Source organism: Neopsephotus bourkii, unplaced genomic scaffold, assembly GCF_033783945.1.
Source record: "Neopsephotus bourkii isolate Nb327-2 ecotype Australia unplaced genomic scaffold, CSIRO-AGI_Nbou_v1 NB_610, whole genome shotgun sequence".
NCBI lineage: Eukaryota > Metazoa > Chordata > Aves > Psittaciformes > Psittacidae > Neopsephotus > Neopsephotus bourkii.
Genome location: NW_026901110.1, coordinates 222,778 through 240,060, shown reverse-complemented (window position 1 = coordinate 240,060; position 17,283 = coordinate 222,778). Strand labels below are relative to the sequence as shown.

Here is a 17,283-nt window from a genome sequence, read left to right as displayed (position 1 = left end):
CCCGCAGGACTACAACTCCCAGCAGGCACCTCGCGGGGAGGGGACGGCGGCCCCGGAGGGTCAAACCGCGCGGAAAGCGAGCGCTCCCCCGCGGCTCGATGGCAGGTCCCGGGGCTCGGTGCCAGCGCCCAGCGGTGCGGTGCCTCCCGCCCATTCCCCCGAGGGCGGAGCTGGGTTCCGGCGCTCGGCAGCAGAAGGTCCCGGTGCCATGGGGCTGTACGCGCTGCTCTGCCTCGCTTCCCTCATCCTCCTTCCCCTCCTTTCCCTCGCCTGGCTCCTGCTGCGCTCCGCCGGCAGCCCCAGCCCCTTCGCTGCCGATGCCCGGCGCCCGCCAGCCCCGCTCGTCACCGACAAGGCGGTCCGCAGGGCGGTCGTTAAGACAGGTACGGGACCCCCCCCCTCCCAGCACCTCCAGTACCCCCGTGGGAGCCCTCCAATGACCCGGACCCCTTCATCCTCCAGTGGGACCCCCGAACACCCCAATGAGACCCCTCCAGTACCCCAATGGGACCCTCCGTTCCCCAGTGGGCATCCCCCCATAGGACCTCCCATCTCCCTGCGGGACCCGCAATCTCCGATGGGACCTCCCAGTTCCTGGTGGGACCTCAACATCCTCCAGTCCGCTGTGGGAACCCCCAGTGCCCAGTGGGACCTCCCTAATACCCCCGTTGGACCCTATGTCCCCCCTGGTAGCCTCCATCCCTCAGTACAACCCCCCAGTCTCCCAGTGGGACCCTCCAAACCCCGGTAGGACCCTTTCATCCTCCATTGGGTCCTTCCCCCAGTACCCCAATGGGACTCCCCAAACCCCAGCGTGACCCCCCAAATACCTCAGTGGAACCCCAATTCCCCAGTGAGACCCCCCCATAGGACCTCTGATCACGCTGTGGGACCTCCCAATCCCCGGTTGGACCCCCAGATCCCCAGTGGGACCCCCCAAATACCTCAGTGGAACCCCAATTCCCCAGTGAGACCCCCCCATAGGACCTCCGATCACCTTGTGGGACCTCCCAATCCCCAGTTGGACCCCCAAATGCCCAGTGGGACCCCCCAAATACCTCAGTGGAACCCCAATTCCCCAGTGAGACCCCCCCATAGGACCTCCAATCACCCTGTGGGACCTCCCAATCCCCGGTTGGACCCCCAGATCCCCAGTGGGACCCCCCCAAATACCTCAGTGAGACCCCAATTCCCCAGTGAGACCCCCCCATAGGACCTCCGATCACCCTGTGGGACCTCCCAATCCCCGGTTGGACCCCCAGATCCCCAGTGGGACCCCCAATACCCTGGTGGGATCTCACCATCTCCCAGTGGGACCCCTAATCCCCAGTGAGACCCAACCCCAGACCATGGTGGGATCCCTCAGTGCCCAATGGGACATCCCTAACACCCCAGTTGGACCCTGTATCCCCTGGTAGGAGCCCCCCCTCCCTTAGTCCAACCCCTCATTCCCCAGTGGGACCCCCAATCCCTTATGGGTCCCCCCCATCCCAGCTCCACCGGGTCCTCCCCCCTCCACCTCCCAGCACAGCATCACCCCCTGGACCAGCATCACCCCCAGCACAGTGGGGCATTACCCACACCGGTTCCATCCCCCCCGAGCACACATTCGGAGGTCAGCCCTGGGTACCATGCCCATGCCCTGGGGGGGGGGTGCCGCATCCCACCACTGAAGATGCCCCCCCCGTGTGTGTGTTGTGTCCTGTGCCCCCCCAGTTTTCTCTGCAGACAAGGTGCCGGAGCGGCTCGATGCCATCGTGGTGGGCAGCGGCATCGGGGGCTTGGGAGCCGCGGCACTGCTGGCCAAGGCGGGCAGGCGGGTGCTGGTGCTGGAGCAGCACGGGAAGCTGGGGGGCTGCTGCCACACCTTCACTGAGAAGGGCTTCGAGTTCGACACCGGTACGGGCCCCTGGTGGGGATCGGATCCATAGCCCCCTGGTGGGGATCGCATCCATAGCCCTGTGATGGGGATCGCATCCATGGCCCCCTGGTGGGGATCGCATCCATGGCCCCCTGGTGGGGATCGCATCCATGGCCCCCTGGTGGGGATCGCATCCATGGCCCCCTGGTGGGGATCGCATCCATGGCCCCCTGGTGGGGATCGCGTCCATGGCCCCCTGGTGGGGATCGCATCCATGGCCCCCTGGTGGGGATCGCATCCATAGCCCCATGGCAGGGATCACATCCATAGCCCCCTGGTGGGGATCGCATCCATGGCCCCCTGGTGGGGATCGCATCCATGGCCCCCTGGTGGGGATCGCATCCATGGCCCCCTGGTGGGGATCGCATCCATGGCCCCGTGGTGGGGATCGCATCCATAGCCCCGTGTGGGGATTGCTCCATACCCCGTGGGCGATCGCATCCATAGCCCCATGGTGGGGATCGCATCCATAGCCCCATGGTGGGGATCGCATCCATAGCCCCATGGTGGGGATCGCATCCATAGCCCCCTGGTGGGGATCGCATCCATAGCCCCATGGTGGGGATCGCATCCATAGCCCCCTGGTGGGGATCGCATCCATAGCCCCGTGGTGGGGATTGCATCCATAGCCCCGTGGTGGGGATCGCATCCATGGCCCCCTGGTGGGGATCGCATCCATGGCCCCCTGGTGGGGATCGCGTCCATGGCCCCCTGGTGGGGATCGCGTCCATGGCCCCCTGGTGGGGATCGCATCCATAGCCCCGTGGTGGCGATCGCATCCATAGCCCCATGGCAGGGATTGCATCCATAGCCCCATGGTGGGGATCGCATCCATAGCCCCATGGCAGGGATTGCATCCATCGCCCCATGGCAGGGATCACATCCATAGCCCCATGGCAGGGATCACATCCATCGCCCCATGGCACCCCCCCTGCTCCCAGCCTGGGTTATACAAGTGCTTTTCCGCATGAGCACGTGATATCCTGTGGGTTCCACACCCCAAAAGCCTCCTGCCAGAGGGCAAGGCAGGGCCGCTCACACCCCTGACCCCAACCGCTCCTGGTACTCCATGGACCCAGCCCTCTTCTGCAGAATTCCCCATAGACTGGGTTGGGTTGAAGGGACCTTAAAGCTCCCCCAGCTCCAACTATGGGCAGGGACCCCTTCCACTGGAGCAGCTTGCTCCAAGCCCCTGCGTCCAACCTGGCCTTGGGATGGGGCATCCACAGCTCCTCTGGGCAGGGGATATCACCTGAGGGCGTATTCCCTTCACAAAGCCTTTTGGGCAAGACAAAGTCCAGCTCTGCATCATTGATGATTGGGATTAATGATTTACAGCCACACAGGCAGGAAGAACAGCACCGTGGAGCAGCGTTCCCAAAAGATGCTGAAACCCATGGCATCGAGCACTGTCCCCATTGACCTAAAGCAACTTTTCCCTTTCTCTTCCACGTGGGAAAATAAGCGGAGGGTCCTTGTGCATCCTGGGGGCGTGAAAACAAAGGGACCCCCCTATAAAACAAAAGGGAACTGCATCTTGCAGGTATCCACTACGTGGGGCAGATGCAGGAGGGCACCAGCCTGCGCTTCCTGGTGGACCAGCTGACGGAGGGGCAGCTGGAATGGGTCCCGCTCCCTCCTGTGTTCGACACCGTGGTGCTGGGGGAGCCCGGCAGCGCCAGGACCTATCGGCTCTATTCGGGACGGGAGGGCTACTTCCAAGGCTTGAAGCAGCAGTTCCCCAATGAGGCGGCTGCTATTGAGGAGTTCGAGCGGTTGGTGCAGGTAAAGGGGGGTTTGCTTCACTTCAGGGCATGGTTTTGGGTCTGGTTGCCCCCCAATACTCAGCTACTGGGCGAGTGCATGTGGTGCTGTGGCACAGCCTGCCCCTGCCCGGCCCCATGTCCCCTTTCTGCATCAGAACCCTGGAGTTTGAACTCCCCTCTGTGGGGATGCTCATGGGCACATGGGGTGTGCGGGGACACCCATGAGGTCCAGCACCTCCGTGGGGTGATATAAATACATCCATAGTGTATATCAATATATAAAGGGGGAGTGTCCCGAGGATGGAGCCAGGCTCTTCTCAGTGGCAAACAATGATAGGACAAGGGGCAATGGGTGCAAACTGGAACACAAGAGGTTCCACTTAAACTGGAGAAGAAACTCCTTCTCAGTGAGGGTGACGGAACACTGGAACAGGCTGCCCAGGGAGGCTGTGGAGTCTCCTTCTCTGGAGCCATTCAGAACCCGCCTGGACACGTTCCTGTGTAACCTTATCTAGGTGTTCCTGCTCCAGCAGGGGGATTGGACTGGATGAGCTTTTGAGGTCCCTTCCAATCTCTAACATACTGGGATACTGTGATGCTGTGGTACTGTGATGCTCCAGGACTTCCCCATGGGGTGATTGCAGTCGTTATCAAACCAGTGCTGATGTAGTGTTAATTGTGCCTTGAAAGCTCCCTGTGCCCAAAGCAGCCTGGGATGCTGCTGTCTCTGCCAGCCAAGCAGTGAATTGGGTAGAATCATGGAATCCCAGCTTGGTTTGGGTTGAAGGGACCTTAAAGCTCATCCAGTTCCAACTATGGGCAGGGACCCCTTCCATAGAGCAGCTTGCTCCAAGCCCCTGTGTCCAACCTGGCCAGGGATGGGGCATCCACACCTCCTGTGGGCACCCTGTGCCCCAGCACCCTCGCAGCCCCTGGAAGGGGCAGAGATGCCCCTGAGCCCACCCTGAGCAGGCTCCTCCATCCCATAGAGCGTCAGCAGAGGGGTCCTGCTCCTGGTGCTGCTGAAGGTGCTGCCGCGGGCACTGGCGGCGCTGCTCTGCCGCTCGGGGCTGCTCCCCCGGCTCTGCCCCTTCCTCCGCTTGGCCTCACGCAGCCTCAAGGATGTGGTGGATGCGCTCACACCCAACCAGGAGCTCCGGGCTGTCCTCAGCTACATCTTCCCCACCTATGGTAGGTACCGGGGTGCGCGCTCCCTGTTTCCCACACCCCCCCTTCCCTGCAGAGCACCCAAGGCTTCTCCTCATCCTCCCACCTTTAGGATGAGCCCCAAACCCCCATGGGTTGGCACAAACTCACCCGATCTTTCTCACCCCTTTCCCCAGGAGTGGTGCCCTCCAAGGCAAGCTTCTCCATGCACAGCATCCTGGTGGACCATTTCCTGTGTGGGGCATGGTATCCCAAAGGAGGGGCTGGGGAAATCGCCTTCCACATCATTCCCGTTATCCGGAAAGCTGGAGGCAACGTGTTCGGAAGGGCACCAGTGCAGAGGATCCTGCTGGACTCCCAGGGCAAAGCCTGTGGTGAGTATGGGATGGGGCACCCATGGCTGCTCCCCGTTGTGGGGTTGCTTTGAGCCATACCTTCCTCTCCCACCTTCCCTTTCCAGGTGTGAGCGTTAAGAAGGGTCAGGATCTGGTGAACATCTTTGCTCCCATCATCATTTCGGATGCTGGGATCTTCAACACCTACGAACGGCTCCTGCCGGTGGAGGCGAGGGCATTGCCTGGTACCCCAGCACCATTGGGTTTCATTGGGCTGATGGGGTTAATCCTACTCCAAACCACAGCAGAATCCTTCAGATTGGTCCTTAGACCTCCTCAAACCTTGTTGCTCCAAACACCACCCCAACCGGGCATTTCACCCCAGGGGTTTGAATAGAACCGAATGGAGCTCACCCAACCTGGGCATGGTTAGCAAAGCCTTGGCTTTGCTGCTCCATCTCCCTATAAAGCACAGCAGAGCACCCCAAACCATGGGGCAGTCGGTGGAACATCCACGTAACGTTGGGTTTAGTGGTGGCACGAAGCCTTGGTGATGCATTGGAAAGGGCATGGTTGGGTGGGGGCACTGTGGGCACCCATATGGTTGGTCTCCAAGCACTCAACACGTGCAGGATTGGGTTCAATGAATCCAAGAGGTGAGTCAGTTCTACAGGCAGCAATGGAGGTAGGAATGGGGCTGCTTCTAGCAGAAACCCCCTTTCCATTGCTGGGGATCCCTGGGAATCCTGATTTTCCCCTTCTCCCCTCTGTATCCAGAGATCCAGTCCCAGCTCCGCATGGTGACGCACGGCGAAGGGGGTTTCACCATCTTTGTAGGTCTTAATGGCTCCAAAGAAGAGCTGGGCCTGGAGCCCACCAACTACTACCTGTATCAAGGACATGACCTGGATGAAATGTAGGTTTGGCTTCACGTTGGATGTGCTCTGTTAAGCGTAAGGAGATGAATTCCAGGGTGGTGACGCTTCAAAGGCTCCTGATTGATGCTCACTGCATGGGGGTTTGGTTAAAACAAGTCCTATGGGGAAGGTTTGGGCCAAACCCTCCTCCAACCTCAGCATCTCCCTGCAGGATGAGTCGCTACCTGTCCTCATCCAGGGAAGAAGCTGCCAAGAGCATCCCTGTGCTGTTTGTGAGCTGCCCATCGACCAAGGACCCCACGTGGGAAAGGAGGCACCCGGGTAAGGGCTGGAACCCAACCATGCATTCCCTAGAAACCACTTGGGGACTCGGTTGGGTTTATGGCTCCTCACCTGGCCATGGGCAGGGCTGCTGAGCAGGTTGCTCATGGAAAGAGGTCTCCAAGGGGCCTGCGTGGAGGATGTGGGACCACAGAGGGCACATGGGGAGGGTGTGATGGTGTCATGAGGGCGGACAGGGGGACACCAACCCCAACCTTGTCCCTCTGCAGGTAAATCCACGTTGGTCGTCGTGACCTTCGCCAGGTACGAGTGGTTTGAGGAGTGGCAGGACAAGCAGGTCCATAAGCGAGGCGATGACTACGAGGAGCTGAAGCAGGCCTTTGTGGACACCATCATGCAGACTGTCTTCAAGCTGTACCCTCGCATCGAGGACAGGGTGAGGAAATGGGGGCTCTGGGGTGCTCCAGCTCTTCTCCTGGTTCTCTTTTCCCCAGCCCCATCCAGTGGATGTAGGAGCTGGATGCGAGGTGCCACCAACACATCCCCACATGCAGGGGAAGGATGGTCCTGTTGGCACCAAGCTTGGCCAGAACCACTGTAGGGTGTGCAGTGAACCCCATCCCAACCCGCACCCCACAAACGCAGCTCTCTGGGGCTGGGACACCCCCCAGTCCCTGCAGACCGCGTTGTCCCTTTGTCCCCTGCAGATCGAGTACCTGTCCAGCGGGACGCCCCTCACCAACCAGCACTACATCGCCAGCCCCAAAGGGGAGTTCTATGGCGTTAACCACGACATGGCCCGGCTGCAGGCTGAAGCCATCGCAGCCGTGAGGGCGCAGACGCCTGTCCCCAACCTCTACCTAACAGGTACCGTGCCCAGCACCATGAGGACCCCACTGGGGATGTGAGGGCAGGAAGCCTCCAGCCCTGCAGTGAGTCAAGGGCACATCCCAGTTGCATGGACCCAATGGGAGGAGGAAAGGGCTGAGCCTCTTCCAGCTCCCGGGTGCTGTCACCGTGCTTGGTGTTGGGAGTGGTTGGGAAGGAGGAAGGGGGCGAGCAGGGTGGTTGGGGATGGTGATGCTAAAGCGGCGCTGAGGATGAGCTGGGGATGGAGGAGATGGGACCATTGCTGTTCCCATACGATTCCAGGGCAGGATCTGTGCGTGGAGGGCTTCGCCGGAGCCCTGCAGGGAGCCCTCATCTGCGCCAGCTCCGTCCTGGGGCGCAACCTCTACATCGACATGGAGCGGCTCAAGAGGCGCACGGAGGCCAAGAGCACCAGGAAGAGGGACTGAGGGACCGGGACCGGGGCCTCCCATCCCGCTGCCTCCTTCTCACCTGCAGCACTTCCCTCTCTGGCGCCAGCCCCATGGGGGAGGGCACTGGTCCCGTTTCCAGGCCCTTTGCTTTGGACCTTGTGCACCTCCGGTGCTGATCCCTGCCACGCTCCCAAGGTCAAACCCCTCATCCTGGTGCAGGGACAGGGGTCTCCGTGTACAGGTCAAGGCAATCCCAGACCCAACCGTTTCCACCAGTGCTTAGGGGCTGTTTGATCCCCACCACTGTCCGAGAGGTGCTGGACCACTGGGGGAGCATCACCCTCCACCTGCATCCATCAATGGGGATGTTTCCTCCCTTTCTGATGCTAAATTGGGCCCAAAGGCTCTGGGAGGAGCTCATGGGCATGGTCCTTCAGGCAGGAACCAGCTCCTGCCTCACCGAAGTGGTGGATTAAGCAAATCCTCACATGCCAAAGCTGGGTGTGACGGATTTCAGATGGGATTAAAGCTAAAGAGCAACAGTGCGTGGTGCTCCCGGAGCAGTGCCAAGGAGTGGGGTGCAGCCCCATGGCGTTGCCACCCCCCATGGCCTGTGCAAACACTGATTCCAAGCCTGGGAAAAGCTTGGGACCAGGATCAAAGCCCTCTCCAGAGATAGGATGGGAGAGCAGGAGTTAATAAAAGCATCCTCATCATCTTGTGATTTGGGCCTCGTGATGCGGGAGCAGCAGGCGGGGATGGGGGACAGCGGCTTCAGGGCAGGGGGAATGCAGGTGAGGCCCATGGGTGGGAGTGGGGCACCAGCACGGGCTGTTTTGGGAAGGAATAATGAGAGAAAGGCCATAAACAGGTAAATGAAGCACTAAAACCAGCTGGGAAACACCCCCTGGAGCAGGCAGGGTGCGCAGGGGGTGGCACTGGCTCAGGGAGATGGGAATTACCTGGTGAGGAAGGCAGAGGGGAGACTGAGCTGAGCTCTTAGGCAGAAGCTCTTCCCTGTGAGGGTGCTGAGGCGCTGGCACAGGGTGCCCAGAGAAGCTGTGGCTGCCCCATCCCTGGCAGTGCTCAAGGCCAGGTTGGACACAGGGGCTTGGAGCAAGCTGCTCCAGTGGCAGGGGTTGGAGCTGGAGGAGCTTTAAGCCCCCTTCAACCCAAACCAGGCTGGGATCCCATGAAATCACCCTGAAGACACCCAGCGCTGGTGCTTTGATCCATGCTCTCATGTACCCAACAACCCCATGTGTGGATGAAATAATTCCCACTTGAACTCCCCATTTCCACCTTCTCTTCCTCCCCTTGTTCCATCCCATCTGCTCCCAGGGCCGGCCTGGATGGGTGCAGGAAGGTGCAATCCATCCTTTTAGTCTCCCAGAGGAGCCGGGGTTGCGCTGGGGTCCTCCTCAGAGCCTCCCTGTGGGGGAAAGGGGAAACACAACGGGAAGGAGCCCAGCAGAGCCCTGCACAAGCAGCTTAAGCTCTATTTTAAGAGGAGGAATAACCCAGCTCCATCCTGAGCCGCTCAAGAGGAACGGGGCCGCAGACCAGAACCGCTGCAACTCCGCTGTCTGGGCTCCATCCGGCCCCAGGGTCTGGTGGTCACACAAGGGCAGGCTGAGCCCACAGGGAGCCCTGGGCTTGCCCAAACGATGGCTTTTTGTGCACAAAGAGGAACCAACCCACACGGTTGGTGCCAGGTTTCAAAGGGGCCCGTGCTCAGAACACAAGCGCTGTGAGCAGAGGTGAAAACTCGCTGATTTTTTGGTTTTAAACCCATTTATTGACTTCAACACACGGGAAACTGGAAGAAAAGTACAAAGAAATAGAAAACTTGAGATCCTTCAAAGCAAAGTGCAGCAGGAAACAAGCTCTTTGCTCATTCAAACCCACAGCCGGCCTCGAAGGAGCAACACTGGCCCGAAACAGAGGTACTGAGAGGCACCCATTGAGCCAGGAGCCCCTGGGAATGGGGACAGGAGATCCAGGGTGAACCCCCCTGGTTTAGCCTGGCCTGGGCACTGAGCAAACCAAGGTCCTCATCCAGCTCATGCACGAGCTCCTCGTGCTTGGTCCAACCTGGGCTTGAGGTGTTGGGGTCCAATGGCTCCCTTTGCTGACAGCAGTGGGATTCCCAACACTCCCTGGGCTGGGGCAGCTCCCAGAAGGAAAAAGCAAAGGGATTTACACAGAATGAACCCCTTTGTTGATCTGTTTTCAATCAAACCCAATAAGGCAAAGCAGGAAAAGGGCACACACTAAAATCACTGCGGGAGCAGCTCGGCAGCACACGGCATCCCACGTGTGGAGCGCACTGCTCTGCCCCACGGGCAGCACGTGAAAGCCATCACCTCCCACCCCACACCCTGCCCATAAACCAGCCACACACCACTGGAGCCTCAGGCTTATCCTATGGGATCTCTGAAGAGTGGAGTCTTGCTGCAGAAGCTCCCAGTGAGCTCCATTCCCCCCAGGTGACATTCCTAACCTTGTTTTCCTTTCCCTTCCCTCCACCTCACACTCCCCAGTCTCCAAACTAGCTTCTGGCAGGCACTTCATGGCCTCTGGGGGAACATCACACAAACATCTTTGGAGTAGAAGTGCAATAAGAAGCCAACGCCTCAGAGCTGTAACTCCTCAATGAACGCAGCTGTAAAGCACCCCAGGACGCCCCCACCCTGGTTTAAGTGCACCAAAGGGACCAGCCGCTGGGTTCATTACATTCAAGCCCTCAAAACCAGGGCCAGCAGAGCTGAGGAGCAGGAAGAGGATGTGCTGGTGACACCATGAGCCCTTCACGTGTTGGTCAGCAGCTCGAGGAGGAGGAAGTCCCGTGGTGATGGAGGCAAGAGGCTCTGCCAAGGCTTGTGCAAGCAGCTCAGCTGGGTGAAAGGGCACTAGAGCAAGAGCTCCATGGTGGGGAGGCTCCTCCAGCTTCCATCTGGGGCCTCCCTGCTGCACTTCCCAGGAAGAGGTTTGAAGGGTGCGAGTTCTGTTCATCCCAATGGTTTGGGGTTACCACGCACTTTACACCGCTGTGGAATGACGCTGACAAAGGGGAGCTTCCTCAGCCTCAGCTGTCCTCCTGCATAGCACTGGATGGCAGCTGCCCCCTTCAAACAGTGCAAACAGCTCTGGGGGGTGAGAGGGAGGAGAGAAGCAGGGAGCAGGGAAGGAAAGAGCCCCACGGGGAACAGAAGATGCAGGTGAGGAAGTTTAAGCTACGACCCAAGTGTCAAAGATGCGCAGGAAGAAAGAATCTGGATGTTAAAGCCCAACATTGTCTTCATCACACAGACAGGGAGAGAAATCACAGCAGATCAGAGGCCTCAGTGGATCAGTTCCAAACCAGTGCAGTTGGTCACATGCTGCAGTGGAGCATCCAAAGAAGAGGAGAACACGTGTGCCTCGAGGTGCTGGGTGCAGCCAGAGCTCTATGGCTCTGGAAGGGGAGGGTCAGACGGCTCATTTCGCAGGCAGATAGATAGATATATCTCTCTCTATATAATTCCTTTCCCCCAAGAGGAGACATCAGTACAGTAGTTGGCAAATTCCATTTCATTTGGCCACAGAGGCTCTGTCAAGTGCTGGGTGCTGGCTACAAGCCAGAGGAGTTTCATCTTGAGGCAGGTGGAAAAGCAGGAACACGTTATGAGGAAGTGAAGGGTTGAACGTTACCGAGGTGCAGGTGCAAAGCTAAAAGCATTTCCCCTTCTTCTTCCTGCTGTCTGGAACCTGACCATGGTGCACAGCTACAGCGGGGGAGGCAGAGGTGTCCTGGGGTTCCTGCGCTTTCAATGCCATCCATCACTGCGCTGAGGGTCCAAGGAGTGAGCTAGATCTGGAAAGGCAAAAAGCAAGGTGACAGCTCAGCATTGCTCTTCTGCTCTGAGAAAGCAGAGTGGGATGCGTGTCTCCAATGAGCTCTTCCTAACTGCCTGCCTGCTCTACTGTGCCCCAGGGACGAGGCAGGGAATTCCTGGTGAGGTTAAATAGGGAAACTGAAGCAGGAAAACCATCCCCGTGGCATTTGGGTGGCTTCTCCAGCCAGGTACGGCTGCAGTTTGGGAAGGAAGAGCACTGCTCCCAACAGCAACACTGAGCTGGGCACTGCTCGACTGCAACAGGGAAAATCCCTAATCCCATTTGGAATGTGCATTGTCATGGTCCCCCACATGGCAACAGCCTTCCCGAAGCCTGAGCTTCAGCTTCAGGTGACTTCCTGCTTCCTTCCCTTGTCTCCTCCTCTTCCTACTGCAGAAAATAACTGCAGACTCTTCCAGCTTCAGGGACAACCGGGGAGAAAAGGTTCAAGGGGGAAAAAGTCCCCAAATCCTGCCCTTTTCCTGCTAAAATCCTCTTGGGAAAAAGCCATTTGAGCCCATGACCCGGCACAGCCGAGCTCAGGGCTCCCAATCCTCCACCCTGTGTTAGCTCTGCCACCATTTCTCAGCGCTTCCCTGTTTCTACACCAAAAGCAGGGCTTTTGCTTAAGAATCCAACTTTCCAACCCCAACCCCGCGTGGCTTCAGGCCCATTCCCAGGGCAAGAGGCCAAGGGGCTGTGTTCACCACCCAGACCAGCCCCAGAACCTGCCCAGCTCCGCTTTTGGGCACATTTTACCTTCTGATCCAGTCTCTGATAGTCGCCAGATTTGGGTCGTCGACCACTTTTGGATCTTTTTCCTTCCAGAGCAAAAGCAATGATCTTTGGGGAGAGAGAACCGAGGACAAGATGAGTGAGACAGCAGCGACCAAATCAGCTTTTCCTCACTTCAAACACAAGTGCTTCCTAAAGCTCGTTCCAAAGCACTTGCAACAAGTGCATGCCAATACTACAGCCAGCACAGATGGGAAGCAGGCGGTACCTGAGGTCTGCCTAACACACAGCAAACAAGAGGTTGTTTTCTGCCTCCTACCCCTAAAATAGCTTTACAGGAGGAAAAAAATACCCATCAGAAACCAGTTACATCCCTTGTGAAGACCATTTAAGGACAAACCTCCTGCAACCTGCTCCAGAGAGCTCCCTGTCAGCAGGAAAACACTGGGGTATCATCACTTACCTCCTCCTTTTCACCTCTCTCAGCTGAAAATAACCACCAGAGCTGAGGCCACCGGATTCCCACAGCGATCCAACCCTTTTCCCAGCTCCAGCACCCTCCCTCCTCCTCCCAAAGCTGTTGGGTCAAGGCTTAATATTAACTGAACAATAATATTAGTGTTATTATATCAAACCAATGCCTCTCACCTTGCGCTTGTTGTGATACGCCACGTACAAGGCAGCGACGATAATCGCAGTGGTCACCAGGTAGGCAAAGAAGTGGCTGCTCTCTGACTGGTCCCTGGGAGAAGGAAGGCTCTTCCCTCTCTCCCTAGCAAAGGAGGAAGCATCGCTGCTGCCTTTACCCCCTTCCTCTTCCTCCCTGGGGGTTTCTTCATTCTCTAAGAAGCTGTCGTCCTCACCAGCAGAGGAAGCTGATTGCAGTGGCATGTTTTTATCCCTCGGTGAGCCCCCATCACTGCCCTGGTTCCCAATGTCACTCTCCTGGTTCCCATCGTTACTCTCTTGGTTCCCATCATCACTCTCCTGGTTCCCATCGTTATTCTCCTGGTTCCCATTGGTACTCTCCTGGTTCCCATCGTTACTCTCCTGGTTCCCATCGTTACCCTCCTGGTTCCCATTGGTACTCTCCTGGCTGTTTTCCTGGTTCTTGTCATCACTTTCCTTGTCCTTGGTGCTGGTGCCTTGGCTGTTGGCCTGGTTCCCACCGTTACCATCTTGGTTGTTGGCCTGGTTCGCATCCTCAGTGTTCTTGTTGGCCTGGCTCTTGATAGCCTTGCTACCCTGTTTCTCACTGCTGGTCTCCCCATTCTTGCTCCCACCCTCAGCATTGCTCCCCTGGCTCTCGGTGTCAGTGTTCTGGCCAGTGACCTGATTCCCGCTGTTACCGTCGCTGGTCTTGCTCCTGTTCTCAGTGCCGGTGCCCTGGTTCTCGCCTGTGCCAGCAGTGTTGTCAGCACCGCCGGTATTGCCGTTACTGTTGGGGTTGTTGCTCTGGTCCTCAGTGCCCTGGTTCTCAGTTGTGCTGTCCTGCTTGTTGCTCCCGTTCTGGTCGTTACTGCTGGTGTTGGTGCTCTGGCTCGTACCACCACTGCTGCCACCCTGCGTGCTGTTGGCCTTGTTGTCTTCATCCGTGCCACCGGTGCCCTGGGTCTGGCCACTGCCACCTGCGCCACCCCCTTGTGTGTTGCCCTGGGTACCCGTGCTGCCGCTTTGGCCTTTCTGCCCACCACCATTCTGCTTCTGTGGGTCGTTACCAGCGCCAGCAGCGTGGCCCTCCTGTGTCACCTCTCCATTGCTCGTGCCCTGCTTGTCCTCCTCGCCTGGTGTCTGTCCCGTTCCGGAGCGCTGCCCTCCGCTCCCGTTGGCTCCATCCACAGGCTTCTCGCCTCCGGCCTGGGCCGTTCCGCTGGGCTCCGGTGGCTGCTGCCCCTGGGCTGCAGAACACAGAGCTCAGTCACCCGCGGCCCCACCGCTCCCGTCCCGCCCCGGTCCCGTCCGATCCGGTCCCTCCGCCGCCCCCCCCCCCCCGCTCACCGTCAAGCCGCAGCAGCAGCAGGAGCAGCAGGAGCAGCAGGAGCAGCCGCTGCAGCATGGCGGCCCCGCACTGACCACTTCCGCTTCCGCTTCCGGTCCGAGATGTCGCGACAGCGGGGGCGCGGCGGGCGGGGCGAGAGCAGCCGTGCGGAGGGGGCGGGGCTTGAGTGGTACGGGCGTTGTGGGCGTGACTTGCTGTGCAGTGGGCGTGGTTTATGTAGATTAAGGGGCGGGGCTTAACCACGCGTGACTCCCTGCTGTTTGCGCCTTCCCTGTGAGGATCGCTCATCCCTGATGCCTCATCCAGCCCCAATGTCCACCTCTCCCTATGGGTTGTGTCCCTGCTCCCTCCTGGGCTCCCTCCTCCTCGGTCAGCAGAACAGCCGTGAGGATTTCATCTCGTTTCACCGATAATCCCACTCCTCTCCAGCCTCCCGCTCTGCTCCGCTCCGGGGATGGGAACCAGCCCGCACTTGATGCAGATGAAGCAAAGAAAGCTCCCCATATCCATCCGTCATCCTCCTGCCGTGGTCTGGGCAGGAGCTGAGCTCCTCAGGTGGATTTGATGTCCTCAGGTCCATTCCTTTGCTGTATCCCTTTTCTAGCAGATGTTGGCTGAGCCGTGGCTTTTGTGGGATGCTGGGAAACCCAAGATCTCCAGATGTTCTGCTTGGGTTTTCCCCGTGCCCATCACTGCTGCCTGGTGACCCCGCACAGGTCCGTGTCCCTCTCTTTAGGGACTTTGGCATGGGGGCACATCTTTGTGCCTCTTTGCCTGTCCTTCCCAAAGCCAGAGCTTTGATACCAGTTTTCCAGGCGCAGGAATCACACCATCAGGTCTCTGTAATTTGCTTTATGAGTGTCAATCCCAATTTGTTCTCCCCGTTTCCTCACTCCTTTCAGATCAATGGATTTGCCTTCCTCTCCACCCAGGATGAACATCCTTGGTGCTCAGCCACTCCAGAGCGTGGTGTCTCATCCCTGTCATGACATCCTGCTGAGGGACATGCACCCAAGTCCCTAGAAGGAACCACAGGAACATCCCAGATCCTTCAGCTGCTCCATTTAACACTAAAACCTGGAAAAATACCCCACCACCATCCACCATGCAACCAAATGAGGCCTGTGCAGCGACAATACCATGGGGAATAATCCTGACTTGGCCTCAGAGCACAATGGATTATGTGCTCGATTTTGCCTTCTTTCCCCCCCCCCGCATCCTCTATTCAATTCAACCCATTCCAGCATTCCCAGCAGCTCGGTTCTGCCCATTCCTGCCTTTCTAAGGAGACACAAGAGCGGTTGGCCCAGTGCTTTTGCTGCGATTTAAAGCAGACAAACGGGGCCGTTTCTCATGCCCAGCCACTGCAGCTTTCACTCACCCCCCTGGAAGTCAAGAGCAACTGAACAGAGGCCAAGTTCCTCTGGATGTACAACAATGCATCTGGGAATGGGATCCTGCCCAAGATACCAAGCCTGAGGCTGACATCAGCTCAGCGCTGGTGCCTCGCTCCGGGCTCCTTTGCCTTTAGCACTTGGCTAAACTGGGATAAACAGGAGCAGTGACCTGCCCTGACCTCCGTGGCTGCCCCCTCGGGAAGCTGCATCAATGTGGACAAGAAGGAAATTCCTTCTGGCTTCAACACGGCTTCAACACGGATGTGGGGTGCTGGGAGGGAAAGGAGGAGGATTGGGGATTATTCTGTCTGCAAAGCAGAAGGAGGAAATTCCCTTTCAGGTGATGGCAGCTGCTGGTCCTTTATCACCTTTAAACCAGCTCCAGTCCATTTCAACTCCAGCCAGGTTCGCTTGGTTGCCTCATCTCTTCCCAGAAATCCTTGTGGGATGTTGCTTTTTGGGGATGACTCGTTCTGAGGATGCCCACAATGACCAAGACCAGGCTGGACACCCGAATCCGGATGGGAATTGAGCACCAACTGAGGCACTCGGTGCTAATAAAGTCCTCACCTTGTCAGAAGCGCCTGCATCCCCCATCCCATCCCTTTCCCCTTGAGGGCTAATCTGGTCAGGAGAAAGGATCAAAAGGAGAAACAATTAGCAAATGGAACAATTTAATGATGCTAATTAAAATGTATTAAGTGTAGCCAGTGCCTCTGCACCAGCTGCTATGGTAGGAGCCTGGAGCCCATGGAGCGCCCAGTGCGGGGCCGGGAAACGGGACATCTGCTGCATCCCCCCCCCTGGTTTGAGGAACGCTCCCTCTCATTGCTGCTGCAGCCTCTAATTAGCTCCATCTCTGCAGGAGACCCCTGGGACCTCATTAGGCATTTCAATTAGTGAATAGCCAGAGCTGGGGGGGGAGCTGCTTGATGGAGATGCTGTAATTAAGCAAGAGGATGGAGGTGACAGAAGTAACCCCGCTTCCAAACAGCGGCAGGGAAAGCACCAGCTCTACCACAGGTTTGCTCTTGACAAGCTTTGAACCAGGGCCCAGCCATAAGACCCCGGTGATGGGTGCAGGAGGCTGGGGCTGGGATCTGCATGGAAGCGGCATCCAGGGTTAAAGGCTCATGGAGGTATAACTGCCAGTGCTCAAGGCCAGGGTTTGGAGCAAGATGCTCCAGTGGAAGGGGTCCACGGGCACGGGTTGGGGTTGGATGAGCGTTAAGGTCCCTTCCAACCTGGCCTTGAGCACTGCTAGCGATGGGGCAGCCACAGCTTCTCTGGGCACCCTGTGCCAGCGCCTCAGCACCCACAAAGGGCAGATCTTCTACCCACGTTTTCCTCATTTCATTCCCTCCCCGACCTTTTCCCCTTTGTTGGATGTGATGGGGGGCACCCTATGAAGAAAAGTCACCTCCAAGCCTGAGCAGGAGTTGTGCAGTGGCTTCCTATTGGGAACCTGTCTAAATGCAACACTTCCATACAGCATGAAGGGTATGTAGATACCACCATCAGCTAAGAGAGCTCCAACGTGTCCTCTTGAGATGGAGCAACACAGAACCAGCCTGCAGGAGAAGCCAAGAGGCCTTTGGTGCCCAGTTGCTTCTCTTCTATAATCCAAGCCTATCCCAGTTTGGGAGCACTGCGAAGGCATCG

General features: G+C 58.1%; 2 protein-coding genes across 2 annotated transcripts; one reads left to right on the top strand and one right to left on the bottom strand.

Annotated features, from left to right (window-relative positions):
* Positions 1-170: 170 nt before the first annotated feature.
* RETSAT (retinol saturase) lies at positions 171-7,668 on the top strand. Its single transcript, XM_061351823.1, has 11 exons — positions 171-383; positions 1,717-1,899; positions 3,465-3,706; positions 4,677-4,878; positions 5,031-5,228; positions 5,315-5,434; positions 5,967-6,105; positions 6,279-6,388; positions 6,619-6,785; positions 7,057-7,216; positions 7,502-7,668. The coding sequence occupies exons 1-11, from the start codon at positions 209-211 to the stop codon at positions 7,645-7,647; spliced, it is 1,842 nt and encodes a 613-aa protein (XP_061207807.1). The 5' UTR covers positions 171-208; the 3' UTR covers positions 7,648-7,668.
* Positions 7,669-12,075: 4,407 nt separating this feature from the next.
* Positions 12,076-14,281, bottom strand: TGOLN2 (trans-golgi network protein 2). The gene is made up of 3 exons (XM_061351785.1): positions 14,224-14,281; positions 12,874-14,123; positions 12,076-12,333 (listed from the first exon to the last, which is right to left on the bottom strand). Exons 1-3 carry the CDS (start codon positions 14,279-14,281, stop codon positions 12,076-12,078), a joined length of 1,566 nt encoding a protein of 521 aa, XP_061207769.1.
* Between the last annotated feature and the right edge of the window lie 3,002 nt (positions 14,282-17,283).

Excerpts from the sequence above, each read along its gene's own strand:
- RETSAT (XM_061351823.1), top strand. The coding sequence starts at position 209 with ATGGGGCTGTACGCGCTGCTCTGCCTCGCTTCCCTCATCCTCCTTCCC. Across the intron at positions 6,389-6,618 it reads GTGGGAAAGGAGGCACCCGG|GTAAATCCACGTTGGTCGTC; the intron begins GTAAGGGCTGGA and ends GTCCCTCTGCAG. Across the intron at positions 7,217-7,501 it reads CCCCAACCTCTACCTAACAG|GGCAGGATCTGTGCGTGGAG; the intron begins GTACCGTGCCCA and ends ATACGATTCCAG.
- TGOLN2 (XM_061351785.1), bottom strand. The coding sequence starts at position 14,281 with ATGCTGCAGCGGCTGCTCCTGCTGCTCCTGCTGCTCCTGCTGCTGCTG. Across the intron at positions 14,124-14,223 it reads GCTGCTGCTGCGGCTTGACG|CCCAGGGGCAGCAGCCACCG; the intron begins GTGAGCGGGGGG and ends TGTGTTCTGCAG. Across the intron at positions 12,334-12,873 it reads CGTATCACAACAAGCGCAAG|ATCATTGCTTTTGCTCTGGA; the intron begins GTGAGAGGCATT and ends CTCTCCCCAAAG.